At 38.1% G+C, this 23,812-nt stretch overlaps 1 protein-coding gene across 2 annotated transcripts in view; it reads right to left on the reverse strand.

The window, feature by feature from the left end:
• The window catches only part of INTS10 (integrator complex subunit 10), an 89,937-nt gene that overhangs the window by 56,912 nt on the left and 9,213 nt on the right, over window positions 1-23,812 (reverse strand). For both annotated transcript variants that reach the window (XM_053703203.1, XM_053703204.1), the window contains exons 3-6: window positions 19,013-19,116; window positions 15,255-15,394; window positions 7,068-7,149; window positions 5,641-5,781 (exon numbers count right to left, since the gene is read on the reverse strand). In XM_053703203.1, the coding sequence (XP_053559178.1) occupies window positions 5,641-5,781; window positions 7,068-7,149; window positions 15,255-15,394; window positions 19,013-19,116 (467 nt within the window). The remainder of the gene's footprint in view (window positions 1-5,640; window positions 5,782-7,067; window positions 7,150-15,254; window positions 15,395-19,012; window positions 19,117-23,812) is intronic.

The following is a 23,812-nucleotide window of genomic DNA, read 5'->3' on the forward strand; positions in this document are numbered from 1 at the left end:
TCTTTCTAGTCACAGGCTTTCTGGCCTGAACAAGAGTATCGATCACAGAATCTGAGAATCCTCGCTTCGATAAAATCAAGCGTTCAATCTCCAAGCAGTCAGCTGGAGTGAAACCAGATTCGGATGTTCGAACGGACCCTGAACAAGAAGGTCTCGTCTCAAAGGTAGCTTCCAAGGTGGAGCCGATGACATATTCACCAGATCTGCATACCAAGTCCTGCGTGGCCACGCAGGGGCTATCAAGATCACCGACGCCCTCTCCTGCTTGATCCTGGCTATCAGCCTGGGGATGAGAGGAAATGGCGGGAACACATAAGCTAGTTTGAAGGTCCAAGGTGCTACTAGTGCATCCACTAGAGCCGCCTTGGGATCCCTGGATCTGGCCCCGTAGCAAGGAACTTTGAAGTTCTGACGAGAGGCCATCAGATCCATGTCTGGAATGCCCCACAGGTGAGTGACTTGGGCAAAGATTTCCGGATGGAGTTCCCACTCCCCCGGATGCAATGTCTGACGACTCAGAAAATCCGCTTCCCAATTTTCCACTCCTGGGATGTGGATAGCAGACAGGTGGCAGGAGTGAGACTCCGCCCAAAGAATAATTTTGGTTACTTCTTCCATCGCTAGGGAACTCCTTGTTCCCCCCTGATGGTTGATGTACGCAACAGTCGTCATGTTGTCTGATTGAAACCGTATGAACCTGGTCCTCGCAAGCTGGGGCCAGGCCTGGAGAGCATTGAATATCGCTCTCAGTTCCAGAATATTTATCGGTAGAAGAGATTCTTCCCGAGACCAAAGACCCTGAGCTTTCAGGGATCCCCAGACCGCGCCCCAGCCTATCAGACTGGCGTCGGTCGTGACAATGACCCACTCTGGTCAGTGGAACATCATCCCTTGAGACAGATTGTCCAGGGACAGCCACCAACGGAGTGAGTCTCTGGTCCTCTGATTTACTTGTATCTTCGGAGACAAGTCTGTATAGTCCCCATTCCACTGACTGAGCATGCACAGTTGTAATGGTCTTAGATGAATGCGCGCAAAAGGAACTATGTCCATCGCCGCCACCATCAACCCGATCACTTCCATGCACTGAGCTATGGAAGGAAGAGGAACGGAATGAAGTATCCGACAAGAGTCCAGAAGCTTTGTTTTTCTTGCCTCTGTTAGAAAGATCCTCATTTCTAAGGAGTCTATAATTGTTCCCAAGAAGGGAACCCTTGTTGACGGGGATAGAGAACTCTTTTCCACGTTCACTTTCCAGCCGTGAGATCTGAGAAAGGCCAGGACAATGTCCGTGTGAGCCTTTGCTTGAGGAAGGGACGACGCTTGAATCAGAATGTCGTCCAGGTAAGGTACTACTGCAATGCCCCTTGGTCTTAGCACCGCTAGAAGGGACCCTAGTACCTTTGTGAAAATCCTTGGAGCAGTGGCTAGTCCGAAAGGAAGCGCCACGAACTGGTAATGTTTGTCCAGGAATGCAAACCTTAGGAACCGATGATGTTCCTTGTGGATAGGAATATGTAGATACGCATCCTTTAAATCCACCGTGGTCATGAATTGACCTTCCTGGATGGAAGGAAGGATAGTTCGAATGGTTTCCATCTTGAACGATGGGACCTTGAGAAATTTGTTTAAGATCTTGAGATCTAGGATTGGTCTGAACGTTCCCTCTTTTTTGGGAACTATGAACAGATTGGAGTAGAACCCCATCCCTTGTTCTCTTAATGGAACAGGATGAATCACTCCCATTTTTAACAGGTCTTCTACACAATGTAAGAACGCCTGTCTTTTTATGTGGTCTGAAGACAACTGCGACCTGTGGAACCTCCCCCTTGGGGGAAGTCCCTTGAATTCCAGAAGATAACCCTGGGAGACTATTTCTAGCGCCCAAGGATCCAGAACATCTCTTGCCCAAGCCTGAGCGAAGAGAGAGAGTCTGCCCCCCACCAGATCCGGTCCCGGATCGGGGGCCAATATTTCATGCTGTCTTGGTAGCAGTGGCAGGTTTCTTGGCCTGCTTTCCCTTGTTCCAGCCTTGCATTGGTCTCCAAGCTGGCTTGGCCTGAGAAGTATTACCCTCTTGCTTAGAGGACGTAGCACCTTGGGCTGGTCCGTTTTTACGAAAGGGACGAAAATTAGGTCTATTTTTTGCCTTGAAAGGCCGATCCTGAGGAAGGGCGTGGCCCTTACCCCCAGTGATATCAGAGATAATCTCTTTCAAGTCAGGACCAAACAGCGTTTTCCCCTTGAAAGGAATGTTTAGTAGCTTGTTCTTGGAAGACGCATCAGCCGACCAAGATTTCAACCAAAGCGCTCTGCGCGCCACAATAGCAAACCCAGAGTTCTTAGCCGCTAACTTAGCCAATTGCAAAGAGGCGTCTAGAGTGAAAGAATTAGCCAATTTAAGAGCATTGATTCTGTCCATAATCTCCTCATAAGGAGGAGAGTCACTATCGAGCACCTTAAGCAGTTCATCAAACCAGAAATATGCGGCAGTAGTGACAGGGACAATGCATGAAATGGGTTGTAGAAGGTAACCCTGCTGAACAAACATCTTTTTAAGCAAACCTTCTAATTTTTTATCCATAGGATCTTTGAAAGCACAACTATCCTCTATGGGAATAGTGGTGCGTTTGTTTAAAGTAGAAACCGCTCCCTCGACCTTGGGGACTGACTGCCATAAGTCCTTTCTGGGGTCGACCATAGGAAACAATTTTTTAAATATGGGGGGAGGGACGAAAGGAATACCGGGCCTTTCCCATTCTTTATTAACAATGTCCGCCACCCGCTTGGGTATAGGAAAAGCTTCTGGGAGCCCCGGCACCTCTAGGAACTTGTCCATTTTACATAGTTTCTCTGGGATGACTAAATTTTCACAATCATCCAGAGTGGACAATACCTCCTTAAGCAAAATGCGGAGATGTTCCAATTTAAATTTAAATGTAATCACATCAGATTCAGCCTGCTGAGAAATGTTCCCTAAATCAGTAATTTCTCCCTCAGACAAAACCTCCCTGGCCCCCTCAGATTGGATTAGGGGCCCTTCAGAGATATTAATATCAGCGTCGTCATGCTCTTCAGTAACTAAAACAGAGCAGCCACGCTTACGCTGACAAGGGTTCATTTTGGCTAAAATGTTTTTGACAGAATTATCCATTACAGCCGTTAATTGTTGCATAGTAAGGAGTATTGGCGCGCTAGATGTACTAGGGGCCTCCTGAGTGGGCAAGACTCGTGTAGACGAAGGAGGGAATGATGCAGTACCATGCTTACTCCCCTCACTTGAGGAATCATCTTGGGCATCATTGTCATTATCACATAAATCACATTTATTTAAATGAATAGGAATTCTGGCTTCCCCACATTCAGAACACAGTCTATCTGGTAGTTCAGACATGTTAAACAGGCATAAACTTGATCAGAAAGTACAAAAAACGTTTTAAAATAAAACCGTTACTGTCACTTTAAATTTTAAACTGAACACACTTTATTACTGCAATTGCGAAAAAACATGAAGGAATTGTTCAAAATTCACCAAATTTTCACCACAGCGTCTTAAAGCCTTGAAAATATTGCACACCAATTTTGGAAGCTTTAACCCTTAAAATAACGGAACCGGAGCCGTTTTAAGCTTTAAACCCCTTTACAGTCCCTGGTATCTGCTTTGCTGAGACCCAACCAAACCCAAAGGGGAATACGATACCAAATGACGCCTTCAGAAGTCTTTTATAAGTATCAGAGCTCCTCTCACATGCGACTGCATGCCATGCCTCTCAAAAACAAGTGCGCAACACCGGCGCGAAAATGAGACTCTGCCTATGCTTTGGGAAAGCCCCTAAAGAATAAGGTGTCTAAAACAGTGCCTGCCGATATTATTAAATCAAAATACCCAGAATAAATGATTCCTCAAGGCTAAATAAGTGTTAATTCAATCGATTTAGCCCAAAAAAAGTCTACAGTTTAAATAAGCCCTTGTGAAGCCCTTATTTACAATCGAAATAAACATGGCTTACCGGATCCCATAGGGAAAATGACAGCTTCCAGCATTACATCGTCTTGTTAGAATGTGTCATACCTCAAGCAGTAAGAGACTGCAAACTGTTCCCCCAACTGAAGTTAATTGCTCTCAACAGTCCTGTGTGGAACAGCCATGGATTTTAGTTACGGTTGCTAAAATCATTTTCCTCATACAAACAGAATTCTTCATCTCTTTTCTGTTTCTGAGTAAATAGTACGTACCAGCACTATTTGAAAATAACAAACTCTTGATTGAATAATGAAAAACTACAGTTAAACACTAAAAAACTCTAAGCCATCTCCGTGGAGATGTTGCCTGTACAACGGCAAAGAGAATGACTGGGGTAGGCGGAGCCTAGGAGGGATCATGTGACCAGCTTTGCTGGGCTCTTTGCCATTTCCTGTTGGGGAAGAGAATATCCCACAAGTAAGGATGACGCCGTGGACCGGACACACCTATGTTGGAGAAACAGTGATAAAAAGCAGTAAATCAAACGAAATTTTTACAGTGTGTATAATAGGCTAACAGATCATTGCACCACTTGCAAATGGATGATTAACCCCTTAGTTTCAAAAACGGATCAAAAAAACGAAATAAACGTTTTTTAACAGTTACAACAAACTGCCACAGCTCTGCTGTGGCCCTACCTTCCCATACAATCGACTTTGGAAAGCACAAAAACCCTTTGTAGAGGTCCTAAGTGTTCAGGGGACTCCAAGGGAAGCTGGAAGTCTCAAGCTGCAAAAACTACTGCACGATTTAGGCCTGAAATTTAGGCCTGAAATTAGGCCCCTCCCAACCTGTACTCACAGTGAGAGGGCCAAACAAAACTATACCTAGGCAAAATCTAGCCAGCCATGTGGAAAAAACTAAGCCCCAATAAAGTTTTATCACCAATATGCATATAAAAAACGTTTAAGCACTTCCAGCAAACTTTTTATATGTCAGAAATGTGAAAAATAATAATAGTATTACCTCTAACAGAAAGCATGATACTAGTTGTTGTTAAATCACTGTAATCAGGCTTACCTCAGATAAATCCGGTATTAACAGCATTTTCTAGCATTTACATTTCTCTAGAAAAATTTAGACTGCACATACCTCATAGCAGGATACCCTGCACGCCATTCCCCAAGCTGAAGTTACCTCTCTCTCTTCAGTTATGTGTGAGAACAGCAATGGATCTTAGTTACAACCTGCTAAGATCATTAGAGACCACAGGCAGATTCTTCTTCTATTTCTGCCTGAGACCAAACTAGTACAACTCCGGTACCATTTAAAAATAATAAACTTTTGAATTGAAGAAAAACAACTAAATTACACCACATCTCTCTAACTGCTTCCATGTTTGTCGAGAGCTGCAAGAGAATGACTGGAGGTGGCAGTTAAGGGGAGGAGCTATATAGACAGCTCTGCTGTGGGTGATCCTCTTGCAGCTTCCTGTTGGGAAGGAGAATATCCCACAAGTAATGGATGATCCGTGGACTGGATACACCTTACAAGAGAAATACATATTGCAATGATTTATATTAATTATAAGCCACTGCTTTTTTATTACAACAATGAAACAGGCTGTTTTTATGAACAAAATAAAAGGATAACTATATGTTAAAACAGAGTCTTACTTTGATGCTGGCCATCTACCTGTGGTGAACGGGTTACGTAGCTGATGTAAAATTCAGCAGCTTTGTGGAGGTATTTGTATAACAAACTTGCTGGCAGACGAACATCCAGATTGTTAATGATAAGGGGCAACACATCGCATACTGTCATTCAAAGAAAAAAAGAAAATGCATTAAAATGTTGGCAGTAGATAGAAATGTTAGAAAATCCTGTAAATTAATTAAGAGTGATTTAGGGTTTACTTGTTTACAAAGATAAATAATAAAATAGAAGAAAAGAAAAAAAACAGTGTCAATCTCTGGAGACAAAAGGTCAGAATTTTTGGGTTAAAGGGACAGTCAACACCAGAATATTTGTCGTTTTAAAAGATAGATAATCCCTTTATTACCCATTCACATGTTTTGCATGACAAACACAGTTATAATAATACACGTTTTACCTCTGTAATTACCTTGTATCCAAGCCTCTACAGACTGCCCCCTTATTTCAGTTCATTTGACAGACTTGCATTTTAGCCAATCAGTGCTTTTACAGGTTAGTGCTGCATGATATAGAAAAGGTGCAGGAGGCCATTTGCAACTTAATCTAAGGTAAGACTTTAAGATGACCAAGGTGTAGACTGTCCCTTTAACTGCAAGTACATATCTAATACTTCTATAAATACTGATATTTGCTTTTTGTGTATTTGTAATTAAAAATATATTTTCTATTTGATATATATATAAAAAAAAAAAAGCAAATCACATTTTTTTGTTATTTTTTTGCAGTCACCTTATAATTTTATGTTTCTATGGCATTTTATAGCACAGCTCTCCCAAACTGAAAAACCAAATTAAATGAATGTACAAAGTGTCTGCTATATTCTGGTTTTTTATATATATATATATATATATATACACACACACACACACACACAAAATAAAGGATTGCACTCACAGGTCTTTCTTGAAAAAAAGTATAAGAACTTTAATATAACGTTTTCAGGGATCTAGTCCCCTTCGTCAGTACTAGATCCCCGAAAACGTTACATTAAAGTTCTTATACTTTTTTCAAGAAAGACCTGCGAGTGCAATCCTTTATTTTGTGTATTACTTAGCATCATTGCACCCAGGCAGTCGACACAAGGTGGGCAGAGCTGAAGTTTTGATTGATTTTATATATATATATATATATATATATATATATACACACACACGAGTGGAGCGTTACAGTTACGCACAAGCGAAAGAGGGTTTATCATGGGTGCTTGCCAATCTGGCCAGTAATGTTTTAGTTTAAAGTTGTTTCTGTATGTATTAGAATCACAACAGCAAAAGGTTAAAATCATTTGTATATTAATAAGTAATAATACTGTAGTCTGTAAACTATTGAATATCCGGACAGAAAAAAAGTTATCTGCATATAGGTAGAATTTTTTTTTTCCACTTACCAAATAATTTTCTGAAACAGTTTACAGGAGATTCCTGGTCTTCAATACCCTCAGATTCTAATAAAGTCTCACCTAAACTGACCTAGTAAGACACAAATATGTTTTGTATTATTATACCAAAGCAAAGATTAGCCTGATAATAATTTGTACATGTGTTTTTAAAAATTATATTAGTTTTTGAAACGAAAAAAAAAAACATAAGGGTAACATTCTAATGTCCATTAAGCAGAGGGTGCCGCCATATTGTAACTTAGGTTACCTTTTCTGTTGAGGCCAATCAGTAATAGTTATAGATGGTTTACAAGAGTGTGCCACCAATGACTGTGTAGATTCAGAATATAGCTGTGTCTGAACTTCCATGTTTAACATGAATGGAAAGACCACAATATTTAGAATTAAATTACAGGAAAGGAGAACAAAATAAATAATGAAAAAGTATATTGCAAAGTTTTTTCACTACAGGTAACTAAACCATTTATATTAAAGCAACAGTCTACACCTTAGTTATCTTAAAGTCTTACCTTAATATATATATATAAAAATTATATATTTTCCACCATGCCAATTTCTACCAATAAAGGCTCTTTAAATAGCACATACGTTTTCATAACTAAATTATCAGAAGAACCACTTCACATTTTATAAAGTTGCTTATTTATTATTATTGTTTTTAAATATTGTACCATTTTTACTATTTGATCAAGTTTCTCAGTTTTATTTATTTTTGTTATGCAATTTTCTTACCATTTGTGTAAAACTTAAGTTTCCTAAACTGAACATTTACACTAAGAACTGTATTTGTATATTTAATGCTTATTGTTACAAAAGCCCAGAGAATTTGCCAGTGCTTTATATAATATTAGTAGATAACATTCACCATTAAAACTTCAAATGCTATGCTGCAAAGCGACATGAAACCCAAAAGTTTTCTTTCATGATTCAGATAGAGAATAGAATTTTAAACAACTTTCCAATTTACTTTTATCATTTAATTTGCTTCATTTTCTTGTTATCCTTTGCTAAAAGGTTTATTTATGTAAGCTCAGGAGCAGCAAAGAACCTAGGTTCTAGCTGCCGATTGGTGGCTGTATATATATATATATATATATATATATATATATATATATATATTGTAATAGGCGGGATCAGACTGATCTACTACAGGAAAGTTCTTCTCTGTGAAAAGCATTACTGGGCTAAAAGAAGCTGCACCCAGGTGGTAAATCGCCATAGAACAGGCTAACAATGGTATTGAGCCAGTTGTTCGTGTGTGTGTGTGTGTGTGTATATATGTGTGTATATATATATATATATATATATATATATATATATATATATATATATATATACACACACACACCGATTGTCATTGGCTAACCCATGTGTTCAGTTAGAAACCAGTAGTGCATTGCTGCTCCCTCAACAAATGAAACCAAGAGAATGAAACAAATTAGATAATAAAAGCAAATTAGAAAGTTGTTTAAAATTGTATTCTCTATCTGAATCATGAAAGAAAATTTGTGGGTTTCATGACCATTTAAGCAGTATGTGACTTGCAAGATTCTCTGCTCTGAGAGTGTGAATTTCAAAGTACCATGGTGATTCCTAGCAATAGCCTGATTCCCTATAATCAGTGCATCTTGTTAATGGTGATTTAGCGCATTCCGTTAAAATGCATATCGGTATAAATTTGTATTCTTGTCACATCGGCAGTGTACTGTAAACCAAAATTTATGCTTACCTAATCAATTTCTTTCTTTCCGGGCATGGAGAGTCCACGACTTCATTCCAATTACTAGTGCGATATTCAACTCCTGGCCAGCAGGAGGAGGCAAAGAGCACCCCAGCAGAGCTGTTAAGTGTCACTTCCCTTACCCATAATCCCCAGTCATTCAGCCAAAGGAAAATGGAAAAAGAAGAAACACAAAAAGGCGCCTGAGGTTTACTCAAAAACATTATCCAGGTGTCTCATAAGCTAAACGAATAACACTTCTTAACCAGAGGGAAAGGGTAGTAGAAGTGGCCTTCTGACCTTTACACTTGCCAGAGAAAAAAAAATAGGGCAGAAGATTGCCGAAAATCTTTCGTTGCTTGAAGGTAAAATTTTAGAGCACACACAACATCCAGGTTATGCAAAATACGTTCCTTATGGGAAGGAGGATTAGGACAAAAAGAAAGAACAACAACAATTTCCTGATTAATGTTTCGATCCGACACAACCTTAGGGAGAAAACCCAGCTTAGTACGAAGGACCGCCTCATCTGCATGAAAAATAAGGTACGAGGATTCACACTGCAAAGCTGAAAGCTCAGAAAACTCTGCTAACGGAAGAAATAGCAAGAAGAAACAAAACCTTCAAAGATAACAATTTAATATCAACAGAATGCATTGGATCAAACGGAGCCTGCTGCAAAACTTTAAGAACCCAGGTTAAGACTCCAGCAACAGGTTTAAACACAGGCTTGATTCTGACCAGGGCCTGAACAAAAGCTTTAACATCTGGCAAATTAGCCAGACGTTTGTGCAAAAGAATAGACAGTGCAGATATCTGACCCTTCAGAGTACTGAGTGACAAACCTTTCTCCAGGCAAGGTGGAAGAGATGACATCTTCACCAGATCCTGCAAGGCCATGCAGGAGCTATTAGAATTACAGATGCTCTCTCCTGTTTAATACAAGCAATGACTTGTGGAAGGACAGCAAACAGGTATGCCAGAGAGAAGATCCAAGGAACCGCTAGAGCGTCTATCAGAGCGGCCTGAGGATCCCTTGACCTTGAGCCGTATCTTGGAAGTTTGGCATTTTGACAAGACACCATCAGTTCAGAACCTCCCACCTGAGGGTTATCATTGAGAACACCTCCGGATGGAGAGCCCACTCTCTGGGATAAAAAGGTATGTCTGCTCAGAAAATCCGCCTCCCAGTTGTCCACTCCTGGAATGTGGATGGCAGGTAGACAATCGTGAGCTTCTGCCCACTGTAGAATGCGAGTCACCTCCTTCATTGCTAAGGAACTCCGAGTTCCCCCTGATGGTTGATGTAAGCCACCTAGGTGATGTTGTCCGACTGGAATCTGATAAACCAGACTAAAGATAATTGAGGCCAAGCTGTCAAGGCATTGAATATTGCTCTCAACTCTAAGATGTTTATGAGAAGAGAAGACTCCTCCAGAGTCTACAGGCCCTGAGCTTTTAATAAACCCCAAAATGCTCCTCAGCCTAACAGGCTGGCGTCCGTGGTCACAATCACCTAGGAAGGTCTCAGGAAGCAAGTGCTCTGAGACAGATGGTCCTGTGAAATCCACCACAAGAGAGAGAGAGAGAGAGAGAGAGAGAGAGAGTCTCTTGTTAGGGGATCCAGATCTATCCTCTGCGACAGATCTGAATGGTCTCTGTTCCATTGACTGAGCATGCATAGTTGCAGAGGTCTCAGATGGAACCGAGCAAAAGGAACGATGTCCAAGGAAGCCACCATCGGCCCAATCACCTCCATGCATTGAGCCACTGATAGACGAATAGCAGACTGGAGAGAAAGGCACGAAGCAAGAAGTTTGGATTTTCTGACATCCGTCAGGAAAATCTTCATGGACAGGGAATCTATAATTGTCTCTAAAAAACACACCCTTGTAGCTGGAACAAGAGAACTCTTTTCCAGATTCACTTTCCATCCGCGGAAAAAAAGAAAAGATAACATCTCTGTATGAGATTTTGCTAGTTGAAGATGACGCGTGAACTAAGATGTCGTCCAGATAAAGCGCCACCACTATTCCATGAGATCTGACCACAGCCAGGAGAGCCCCCAGAACCTTTGTGAATATTCTTGGAGCAGTAGCCAGACCAAAAGGAAGGGCAACAAACTAAGTGCTTTTCCAGAAAGGCAAACCTCAGAAACTGGCGATGATCCCTGTGAATGGGAACATGAAGATAAGCGTACTTCAGGTCTATGGTCGTCATAAACTGACCTTCCTGAACCAAAGGAAGAATGGAACGAATAGTTTCCATCTTGAAGGACATATCATGAACAGCATTGTCCTGAGAGACATATGGCTCAGAAGGGAGTAATTTATCTTTAAACTGCAAAGACTTAGATAAAAAAAAAATAAGTAGAGCAAAATTGCACAGGGGCTACAACCTGAGCCTCCAGACAAAGCAAACATTTGTCAAAAGCAATGGATGAATTTTGGTCTGAGTCTATTGTATCATCATCAAACTAAGTTTAATGAACAAAAACATTTGCTAAACATCACCTAATAAAATAATTACACAACAGACTGCATCATCATCAAACTAAGTTTAATAAACAAAAATGTTTTTTTACTACATTTTTCTGCAATCAGTTATCTGCATTGTTAGCATGTTAGATCATATTGAGTCTGCACCTATTCTATGCATTTCAATCTGCAGTGATTAATAGGCAGTTAGGCACCCTCACCTCAAGCTGCTGGACAGGAAGATAATAGGGAAGTGCCTGCTAAATTTTGCTCGATAGATCTGGTCTGATCTGTGTACACAGATCAATTTAAGGCTGTTAAGTTGCATAACTTTGCTGCAAAACAAGCGGACAGCTCCACCTACTGGCTATTTTAATTAGTGTATTGCTTTCCAAAAGCTTTTCAATAGCAGTCACATGACTGAAAAAAAGGTTGTTATTCTGAAACGGCGCAAATTGAGCAGCGTAAACCGAGGGCCACCTGTGTGTGTGTATGTATATGTGTATGTATATATATATATATATATATATATATATATATATATATATATATATATATATACACACATATATATATATATATATATATACACATATATACATATATATACATACATACATACACACACACACACACACACATATATATACACACACTATATAAAATATGTAAAAAATCTAATACTAGTACAGTATAGTCACAAACACCTCTTAGCAGTCATATAGGAAAAAAAGTTTTTATTTATGATAACTTACTCACACCTCTATAACTCAGGCTGAGCTGAGGAGTCTTACCGCACTAAGGCCAGAGTTGCCACTAAAAAACAGCAAGGGCTATCTCCTCGTATCAGATCAGCTGTCGGAGTAGGCTGTCAGACTTGGAAAGCTAAGCTATCAAACAGGAGCCGGTACAGAGATAGGCGACAAGATCGCAAGATGTCTAACTCACTCCGCTCCACATAACATAAGACGGAAGAGAGGCGAGTCACGTGATCGGACTAAAAAAAAATGCGTCATTGTAAAAGCGTGCATTTCTGTCCAAACTGAAGATAAAAACGTAAGTATTCTGCTCTACATCACACCTTCCTTAGAACAATAGAAAACAAAGAATTGCACAAGCACCAAGGGTATAACACAATTTGTTTGTAGGTGTGCCAACTATTGGACCTGCACCAAGGTCCCAAGAAGTCAGTCCAAAGATAATATAGCTGCACCACCAACTGTATTAAAACATCATGATTTTATTGTGCCACTTAAAACAGACAACGTTGTTTTAAGTGGCACAATAAAATCATGATGTTTTAATACAGTTGGTGGTGCAGCTATATTATCTTTGGACTGACTCCTTAGAACAATAAAGAATGAGCCTTTTCACAAACACCTATGTTCCTAATTAACCCTTCAGACAGTCTCTCATAAAAACTAAGGGTAAAAATTATTAACACCTTAACGTTTTCCCCCATCAAGTATCACATATGCCAGTGCCTGCTAAACTGCCCAACTGTGAACCTAACTATAAGGTCTTGTCCCAGGAATTGATCCACTAGAGGAATTAACCTCCAAAGTGCCGTCCTTCAGTACCTAGAAGGCAAAAGCACTTACCTGTGGAGCTTGCTGCCGGGCAGAAACAGCTTCCTAGGTGTGATAGACACTCCACTCTCTATCAGGGACCTAAAGAAAAAGAAACAGAGTAACCAACCCTGGCTTTCTATAAAGGGGTAGCAATAATGTTTAAAATAAAGCAAAGACCACTTTGCCGCTTTCTAAATGCTAATAGCCACCATTACTCTTACTAAAGAGATTGACATGTACATAGCACAGCCCCAATCCTTGCTTGCAGGGAAAAGAACCCATAAAAGGATTAAATATCTGCAGACACCATCTTCGCACATCCTCCGTTGACAGAGGCAAAGAGAATGAATGGGGATTATGGATAAGGGAAGTGACACTTGACAGCTCTGCTGGGGTGCTCTTTGCCTCCTCCTGCTAGCCAGGAGTTGAATATCCCACTAATAATTGGAATGAAGTCGTGGACTCTCCATGCCATAGGAAAGAAAATTGGTTTTCCCTTTGTGTGTCCAATGACTTGTTATACCAGCTGTTACCATTAGATGTATGGGAATTTGCTCCTTAAAAGGATATGAAACCCAGATTTTTTCTTTCTTGATTCAGATACAGCATGCGATTTTAAACAACTTTCTAGAGTGTATATCTATCATTGTATATTGATGTCCATACATATATTTTCATATTAGTATGCTCACATATACTTATGTTTCTCTCAAAAAAATCTTGGACTTACAACTATTTGTATACACCAATATCTGTCTAGGCATTAGGATATACATATGGGTCTCACCTATGGTTGTTAACGTATATAGACACTACCTCTACTTTTGAATTTATGCAATAATATAGAATTTGAATATAAATTTATTTTAAGTGTAGAGTTTATATAGGATATATGTAAGCCCTAGGTGTACCCTATTTCATTTTGTTTTGTTTTGTTTTGTTCTGTTTTCTCTAACAATCAGTATATATGGCAAATACTTCTTTTTACAAAACAAACACAAAAAATTTGTTAATAATTCCTCATACAACTACATGTAGGCAGATACATATTAATTGCTTTCAACATATAATTATTATGAGTTTTTCCTATATTTTTCACATATTGTTTTTCACATATTGTTTCATATGCAACTTTGATATGGTTCAGTTTTGTGCAAATACTTTATTTCTCTCTTTTACTTATTGTTTTTTTCATTTGTTTTTTTCATTTATTATTTTTTTCATTTGCTTTTTGTATATTGTTTCTATTATGAACTGTTTCTGAATCATTTGAGTATTTAAATATTTGATGCAATTCTTATAAGCCAAAAATTGCTTTTTCTTTCACAAGTAAAATGTATTTGTTTTTAATATACAAACTATAGCATATATGAAGGGCAGACAACTTTAATAAATTTTGTGAAATTATTTAAGTGACACCTGTTAGATTATGTCACCTGATGAACCTGTTTTCTATTGGTGCCTGTCCCTTTAAATGCTCTGGTCTTTCTTACTTGCACTTAGCATCTATGAGTAAGCGCTCTTATGCGCGAAACATGTTAGATGGCTAACACCCCTCTTTGTATTGCTGTGTTCTTTGTCATTTTAATGGAATAAACCACATATCTTTTTCTTACCTGTTGCTCAGTAGCCTACCATTTTTTCGTCTTTGCTGAGTTTACTGCGGATGTCCCCCGCTTTTGGTTGGCTCCACACACCCCTACACCGGTCTTGGTTTGGTCTGTTTACCCCGGTCCTTTACGGAAGTATACTGTAGCAGCACCGCCTCCTCTTCCCTCTGTGTTTCTAGTTTACTTCACTTATTTTTTCTTTGTTCTCTTGATATCTTTTGTTCAAAAGCAGGGATGTAAGCTTAGGAGCCTGCCCATTTCTCTAGCACTATATGGCAGCAGTTTTGCAAGAATGTTATCTATTTACAATGACACTAGATGGCAGCACTATTTCCTGCCATGTAGTTCTCCATATGCCTACTTAGGTATCTCTTCAACAAAGAATATCATAGGAACAAAGTTAATTTGATAATAGAAGTAAACTGGAAACTTTTTTAAAATGGTATACTCTGTCTGAATCACAAGAACATGTTTGTTTTTCATGTCCCTTTAAGGTTTATTTTTGTATATCAAAGAGCTGTTTTTGCTAATTGAAACCATAACTCTTTGTTCTCAAGAAGGTGCCAATTCAAATGGAACAGCAGACCACCTTATCTTATCTGTCTCGTTATACACAAAGGCCAATACTAAGTTATGGAAATGTCATTATGGGTGGTGGTTTCAATTACCAAAACCAGCTTTTTCAATTCAATACACCTAAAGGAAAAATTTCCAGTAGATGTAATGCTCTGTAGCTATAATAAGTCACTGAAAACAGAGTAAAGTGAACACATTTTTAATTCTGCAGATCTTCTTACCCCATGTTGTACCACAGTTTCAGGGAAGCGTCTCAATAACAAAAGCAACATTTCTGCACGTTCGAGTGTATTGAAACATTGTTCTGTGGCTTTTAATAACATCTCGCACTGTACTCTGCCGGGAAGTGTCTCAAATAAACCTGCAAAATATGTTGAGAAAATATTGTATTAATCCTTTTAGCACATTAGTAACTAAAGGGTAAAAAGTCAAATTAGAGCAAGTCATTTTTCAACTATAATGGCCCTTCAACAGAAGAGACTGGGGTGTTGACCATGTCTTAATGATTCCTATAATCACTCAATTTCTAAATATATATTAAAGGGACAGACTAGTCCAAAATATTACTTTCAGGATTCAGATAGAGCATGTAATTTTAAACAACTTTCCAGTTTATTTTTATCACCAATTTTGGTTTGTTTGTGAATTCTTAGTTGAAAGCTAAACTTAGGAGGTTCATATGATAATTTCTTATACCTTGAAGGCCGCCTCTTAACTGAATGCATTTTGACAGTTTTCCTCAACTAAAGGGCATTAGTTCATGTCTGTCATATAGATAATACTGTGGTCACGCATGTGAAGTTACCTAGGAGTCAGCACTGATTGGCTAAAGTGCAAGTCTGTCAAAAGAACTGAAATAAGGGGCAGTTTTCAGCGGCATAGATACAAGGTAATCACAGGGGTAAAAAGTATATTAATATAACAGTGTTGGTTATGAAAAACTGGGGAATGGGTAATAAAGGGATTATGTATCTTTTTAAACAATAACAATTCTGGTGTAGACTGTCCCTTTAAAGGGAGACTTTTTTATGCATAGTATTGAGGTTATTGCCTGCCTTCCTCTAATCATGGATGCCGCCATGTTGAAATCTTTCATTACATTCCAATGACGACCTGTCTGCACATGTGCAGCAACTCTCCTGCAGACATCTGCAGTATAACCTAGGTTTCATAATAGCAGCACTCATGATTAGAGGGAATGGCATGAAAGGTGTTTCATTTTAATGTCCCTATAATGTTTTAAAGTATAGGTCTTTTTTAAAAAAAAAAACTATTAAACTTTAATTTAATCTTTCAGGAGTAGAAAATCACACTTGACAATATTATTATTATTCAGTATAGTTAAACATAATATTGCCTCTTTAATAAAAGTCTTCTTAACATAAGTGCATGTCTCAAATACAGAGCAAAAGAAAAAGAAACAATGTACAGAGAAAACATTACTTTTTTTGAAAAAATTCCCCTATAACTTTCCAATCTGTTTTACAATAACTAACATATAAGTGATAATAATCAAAACACTAAAGGTTTATTTGTATTTTTCCTGCACTCCTGTCGCCAATTCTATCTTTTCACCACACCATTAAACTATTGTTAAGCTTTCTTCAACTATTAACCCACCCAAAAAAAACCTTTTGTGATACAGACGAAGCACGCATAATTTAGTTGTCAATATATTTCTATTATCAAATTTGCATCATTCTCATTCAAAGTATTCCTACAAAACTGCTGCCACATAGTGCCCCGAACACATGCAAGTTCCTGAGCCAACCTACCTGCTAAAAGGATATCTTGAGAATGAAGTAAATTTGATCATAGAAATGAATTGGATACTTTTTTAAAAATTACATGCTCTACCTGAATCATGAAAGTATGTCCCTTTAAACCGCAGAGAAAATACAACTCCCTTTCCCATGGGATCCTACCAATCCACATACTATGAGATGAATGTTATCTTTTATGGCGTGTATAAGTCAAATTTCCACTCCACTTCCAAGTTAACCTCCAGAATATATATGAATATGAATATATATATATATATATATATATATATATATATATATATATATATATATATATATATATATATATATATATATATAAAATCCAAAGATACCAGCACTCACTAAATCCGTGTCAAGGCAGGGGTGCTCTCAGACATATGTAGAAAAATAATCCAAAAGAGGCACTCGCCGTGATACAACCAGGTGTATTTATTTAGAGTGAACGTTTTCGAGGTATAAACCCCGTCCTCAGACTCCTGCAAAAACAATATAGTCCCTAAATAGAAAGGTGATATATTTTTGGTTTGCATTTGACAAAGGTCCCCATTTTTACATAAATGTTTTAACCAAAGATCGGGTCTTATTCTTGGTTAGAGAAACAACAAATCCAGCGCACCCGGTAGCAGTGAGAATCAACACAGAATGTAGATGCAAAGTAGATACCTGTTTATTTAGAACATGTTGGAAATGCTTCTCAAGCCATCTATTACAAAAAAAGGCAAAAAACTCCAACAAGTAAGGCTGTGACAGCAAGAGACAGGCAGCAGGGAATAAGAAAGGTCAGACGCGTTTCCTTATGTTGCTACATAATCATCCTCAGTGACCAGTGAGGTTAGCATGTAAAACAGATATAGCAATAATTTTATATAGGTTATATTTTTTTCTGTTAAAGGGACATGGAACCCAAATCTTTTATTTTATGATTCAGACGAGAGCATGCAATTTTAAACAACTTTACAATTTACTTCTATGATCTAATTTTCTTCATTCTCTTTAGTTAAAAGAATGCTTAGGTAGGAACAGGAGTTGCAAAGTACTACTGGGAACTAACTGCTTATTAGTGGCTACACATATATGCCTCATCATTGGCTAAGCTGATCTCTTCAGCTAGCTCCCAGTAGTACACTGCTGCTCCTTCAAGAAAATATAACAAGTGAACAAAGCAAATTTGATAACAGAAGTAAACTGGAAAGTTGTTTAAAATCGTATGTTCTATCTGAATAATGAAAGAAACATTTTTTTGTTTCATGACCCTTTAAACAAAAGAAAGTTGGAAAATGAAAAACTAAGATTTACTAAGGTTACGGGACAGGCACAGCACAGCAAGGACTGTCAAAGCCGCACCCTGACCTGCTGCATGTTACTGCGGGAGAATTAGACATAAAGTGCTGTGAATCCAATGTCAACTGTGCAGAAATAAAATACTGCAGTGCGTCCCCCAGCTGTTACAACACTCTAGTACAGCAATACAGGGTCTGGTCCAATGCGCCCTCTGCACCTGTCAACAATTGATCCTCATATATATTAATTGGTTAAAAAAAAAAAAAAAAAATGTATGACATAATTATGGCAATCAAGGAGATCACACATCACTGATGACATCATACATGGCATTAGCTCTGTCACATGTGACATCACCTACCTCATTAAAAGGACATGAAACCCAAAACTTTTCTTTCAAGATTCAGATAGAGAATACAATTTTAAACAACTTTATAATTTACTTCTATTATCTAATTGGTTTCATTCTCTTTGTATCATGTGTTGAAGGAGCAGCAATGCACTGATGGTTTCCAACTATACACATGGGTGAGCCAATCTTAATCAATATATTTATGCAGCCACCAATCAACAGCTAGATCTTAGGTTCTCTGCTGTCCCGAGCTTGCTTAGATAAACCTTTCAGCAAAGGATAGCAAAAGAAGGAAGCAAATTAAATAATAGAAGTAAATTGGAATGTTGTTTAAAATTGTATTCTGTATCTGAATCATGAAATAAAAAATTTGAGTTTCATGTCCCTTTAATGACATCTTACATAACATATAATGGCACCATAATAGTAGACAGTGTTATTATACTGTTATGTGTGAAAAGACAGAAAAGGCAACATAAAACATTCTAGGACCCTACTACCTGCAAATTAAGTTAATTAATTAATGCTGGACAATAAGATCTGTTCATAAGTTATAAATTACCTCTTAAGAACTGAGTTTGTTTATCCTGGGAGTCATTTCTGAGTGCAGCAGTAATTACCGTAATTTCTCTCCAAACTACAGGCTGATCTGGGAAATTCACAAACCTTAAAAAAAGATTTTAAAAGAAAATAATGTATATATAAAAATACAAAAGGAAAAAAGTTAAACCTGTGTATCTGAATTTTTCAGCTGAGGACTGTAAGTTGCTTGTGTATATAAGCAATTATATAAACTAGACAATTATTTAAGTCTAACTATTATCCTTTACATTAAAGGGCCATAATACCCAAATGTTTAAACACTTGAAAGTGATGCAGCATAGCTGTAAAAAGCTGATTAGAAAATATCACCTGAACATCTCTATGTAAAAAAGAAAGATATTTTACCTCAAAAGTTCCTCAGTAGCCACCTCCCATTGTAAAGGATTTCTAAGCAGCATTTTAGTGTGTTTGTCCTGGGACATCTGAAGGGACTAGCATCGTGCACTCTCATATTATTTCACCAATCAGGTAAAGGAAGCTTACTATGAAATCTCATGAGAGTTAAGTCAAATCTCATGAGATCACAGTAAGAGTTCATGACCTCAGCACTGCTGATGCTGATTGGCTGCTGTTCATTTCTTCATTTTTTTTTTACCTGCAGCTGGACATAACTTTTTACACAGAACTTACTCTGCTGAGCTGAGGAAATTGTGAGGTAAAATATCTTCCTTTTTTACATAGAGATGCTCAGGTGATATTTTCCTGTCAGCTTTTTACAGTTATACTGCATCAATTTCAAGTGATTTAGCATATGAGTATTATGTCCCTTTAAATACCAGAAGGTTTTAGAAATGCCACAGTTAAGTTAAAAAAAGACAAATAAAGCTTCCATAAAATAGGAAACTATGCACAATATCAAAAGCAAAAAAGACCTTGGGTCAATTTAACAATGCCGATAACATAGCGATACGCTTCACATTGTCGCATATCATATTCTGAAAGTGTAAAATATATAGGAAATGTTTTTATTGGAATTCATATTGTTTTTCTCACTCATCCTTACTACATATACTGTAAAAGCTCAATACAAAATGTTTTAATGCAATTACAGCACACTTTTTTAGGTAGAGGTTAAACCGCTGATAATTGTTTCACTGACTAAAGCTCCTTTTATACAGAGCATTATCCGCTCTGTGAGGAAGCTTTCCAGGTTGCTATAGCAATCACTGAGCTGTGCACCCGCATAGATGGGTCGGCTTAGCGGTTGAGTGACAGCTAACTAACTCTGCAGCTTGCGCACCTTCTGTCGGAGGGGATGAAGCTGTAGATTCACTGATGTGCACATGCTCAGAAACACAGGTTGGTCGTGGGACTCAGGGAATCATTGGAGCTATATAACTCGGGATTTCATGGGCAGTGGAATTGATATATTTTTACAATTAAAATATTTCAAAATATGACAAAAATGTAACTTTAGATTTAGTTAGAATGCGCACCAGCCCAAAACATAACACATATGAAATATTGGTCATGTTAAAATGCTTTGGATAAACAATTTTAACAACAATTTGTAAAACTAGATCAAGTGTTATTGATTGCAAAGGGTCAAGCACAAACCCCCCAATATATATATATATATATATATATATATATACACACACACATACTTTTTTTTTATTATTATTTTTTTTAATACTACCATTGAAGGAACATTCAACTTAAAATATAACTCCTATAAAATATGTGATTATGGGAAATAAAAAGCATTCCAATACACATTCATTATTATTTTTTTCTCAGGATCGTCACAGCCGCTGTATGATTTTTACTGTGTTTAAAGGGATAGTAAAGTAAAAAATAAACTTTAATGATTCAGACAGAGCCTGCAATTTAAACAACTTCCCAAATTACTTCTATTACCTAATTTGTGTTGTTCTCTTGGTATCCTTTGTTGAAAGGCATACCTAGGTAGGTTCCCGAAAAGCAATGCACTACTGAAAGCTAGCTGTTGATAGGTGGCTGCACATATATGCTTGTCATTGGCTCACCTGATTTGTTTAGCGGGCTCCCAGTAGTGCATTGCAACTCCTTCAACAAAGGATACCAAGAGAATGAAGCAAATTTGACAACAGGCGTCAATTGTAAAGTTGTTTAAAAACATAATTTATGCAAGAACTTACCTGATAAATTCATTTCTTTCATATTAGCAAGAGTCCATGAGCTAGTGACGTATGGGATATACATTCCTACCAGGAGGGGCAAAGTTTCCCAAACCTCAAAATGCCTATAAATACACCCCTCACCACACCCACAAATCAGTTTAACGAATAGCCAAGAAGTGGGGTGATAAGAAAAAAGTGCGAAGCATAAATATAAGGAATTGGAATAATTGTGCTTTATACAAAAAAATCATAACCACCACAAAAAAGGGTGGGCCTCATGGACTCTTGCTAATATGAAAGAAATGAATTTATCAGGTAAGTTCTTACATAAATTATGTTTTCTTTCATGTAATTAGCAAGAGCCCATGAGCTAGTGACGTATGGGATAATGACTACCCAAGATGTGGATCTTCCACGCAAGAGTCACTAGAGAGGGAGGGATAAAATAAAGACAGCCAATTCCGCTGAAAAAAATCCACACCCAAAAATAAAGTTTAAATCTTATAAAGAAAAAAACTGAAAATCTAAGCAGAAGATTCAAACTGAAACAGCTGCCTGAAGTACTTTTCTACCAAAAACTGCTTCAGAAGAAGAAAACACATCAAAATGGTAGAATTTAGTAAAAGTATGCAAAGAAGACCAAGTTGCTGCTTTGCAAATCTGATCAACCGAAGCTTCATTCCTAAACGCCCAGGAAGTAGAAACTGACCTAGTAGAATGAGCTGTAATCCTTTGAGGCGGATTTTTACCCGACTCGACATAAGCATGATGAATCAAAGATTTCAACCAAGATGCCAAAGAAATGGCAGAGGCCTTCTGACCTTTCCTAGAACCGGAAAAGATAACAAATAGACTAGAAGTCTTTCGGAAATCTTTAGTAGCTTCAACATAATATTTCAAAGCTCTAACTACATCCAAAGAATGCAATGATTTCTCCTTAGAATTCTTAGGATAAAGACATAATGAAGGAACCACAATTTCTCTACTAATGTTGTTAGAATTCACAACCTTAGGTAAAAATTCAAAAGAAGTTCGCAACACCGCCTTATCCTGATGAAAAATCAGAAAAGGAGACTCACAAGAAAGAGCAGATAATTCAGAAACTCTTCTGGCAGAAGAGATAGCCAAAAGGAACAAAACTTTCCAAGAAAGTAATTTAATGTCCAATGAATGCATAGGTTCAAATGGAGGAGCTTGAAGAGCCCCAGAACCAAATTCAAACTCCAAGGAGGAGAAATTGACTTAATGACAGGTTTTATATGAACCAAAGCTTGTACAAAACAATGAATATCAGGAAGACTAGCAATCTTTCTGTGAAAAAGAACAGAAAGAGCAGAGATTTGTCCTTTCAAGGAACTTGCAGACAAACCTTTATCCAAACCATCCTGAAGAAACTGTAAAATTCTCGGAATTCTAAAAGAATGCCAGGAAAAATGATGAGAAAGACACCAAGAAATATAAGTCTTCCAGACTCTAAAATATATCTCCCTAGATACGGATTTACGAGCCTGTAACATAGTAGTAATCACAGAGTCAGAGAAACCTCTTTAACTAAGAATCAAGCGTTCAATCTCCATACCTTTAAATTTAAGGATTTGAGATCCTGATGGAAAAAAGGACCTTGCGACAGAAGGTCTGGTCTTAACGGAAGAGTCCACGGTTGGCAAGAGGCCATCCGGACAAGATCCGCATACCAAAACCTGTGAGGCCATGCTGGAGCCACCAGCAGAACAAACGAGCATTCCTTCAGAATCTTGGAGATTACTCTTGGAAGAAGAACTAGAGACGGAAAGATATAGGCAGGATGATACTTCCAAGGAAGTGACAATGCATCCACTGCTTCCGCTTGAGGATCCCTGGATCTGGACAGATACCTGGGAAGTTTCTTGTTTAGATGAGAGGTCATCAGATCTATTTCTGGAAGTCCCCACATTTGAACAATCTGAAGAAATACCTCTGGGTGAAGAGACCATTTGCCCGGATGTAACGTTTGGCGACTGAGATAATCCGCTTCCCAATTGTCTATACCTGGGATATGAACCGCAGAAACTAGACAGGAGCTGGATTCCGCCCAAACCAGAATTCGAGATACTTCTTTCATAGCCAGAGGACTGTGAGTCCCTCCTTGATGATTGATGTATGCCACAGTTGTGACATTGTCTGTCTGAAAACAAATGAACGATTCTCTCTTTAGAAGAGGCCATGACTGAAGAGCTCTGAAAATTGCACGGAGTTCCAAAATATTGATCGGTAATCTCACCTCCTGAGATTCCCAAACCCCTTGTGCTGTCAGAGACCCCCACACAGCTCCCCAACCTGTAAGACTTGCATCTGTTGAAATTACAGTCCAGGTCGGAAGAACAAAAGAAGCCCCCTGAACTAAACCATGGTGATCTGTCCACCATGACAGAGAGTGTCGTACAATCGGTTTTAAAGATATTAATTGAGATATCTTTGTGTAATCCCTGCACCATTGGTTCAGCATACAGAGCTGAAGAGGTCGCATGTGAAAACGAGCAAAGGGGATCGCGTCCGATGCAGCAGTCATAAGACCTAGAATTTCCATGCATAAGACTACCGAAGGGAATGATTGTGACTGAAGGTTTCGACAAGCTGATATCAATTTTAGACGTCTCTTGTCTGTCAAAGACAGAGTC

Source organism: Bombina bombina, chromosome 2, assembly GCF_027579735.1.
Source record: "Bombina bombina isolate aBomBom1 chromosome 2, aBomBom1.pri, whole genome shotgun sequence".
Lineage (NCBI taxonomy): Eukaryota > Metazoa > Chordata > Amphibia > Anura > Bombinatoridae > Bombina > Bombina bombina.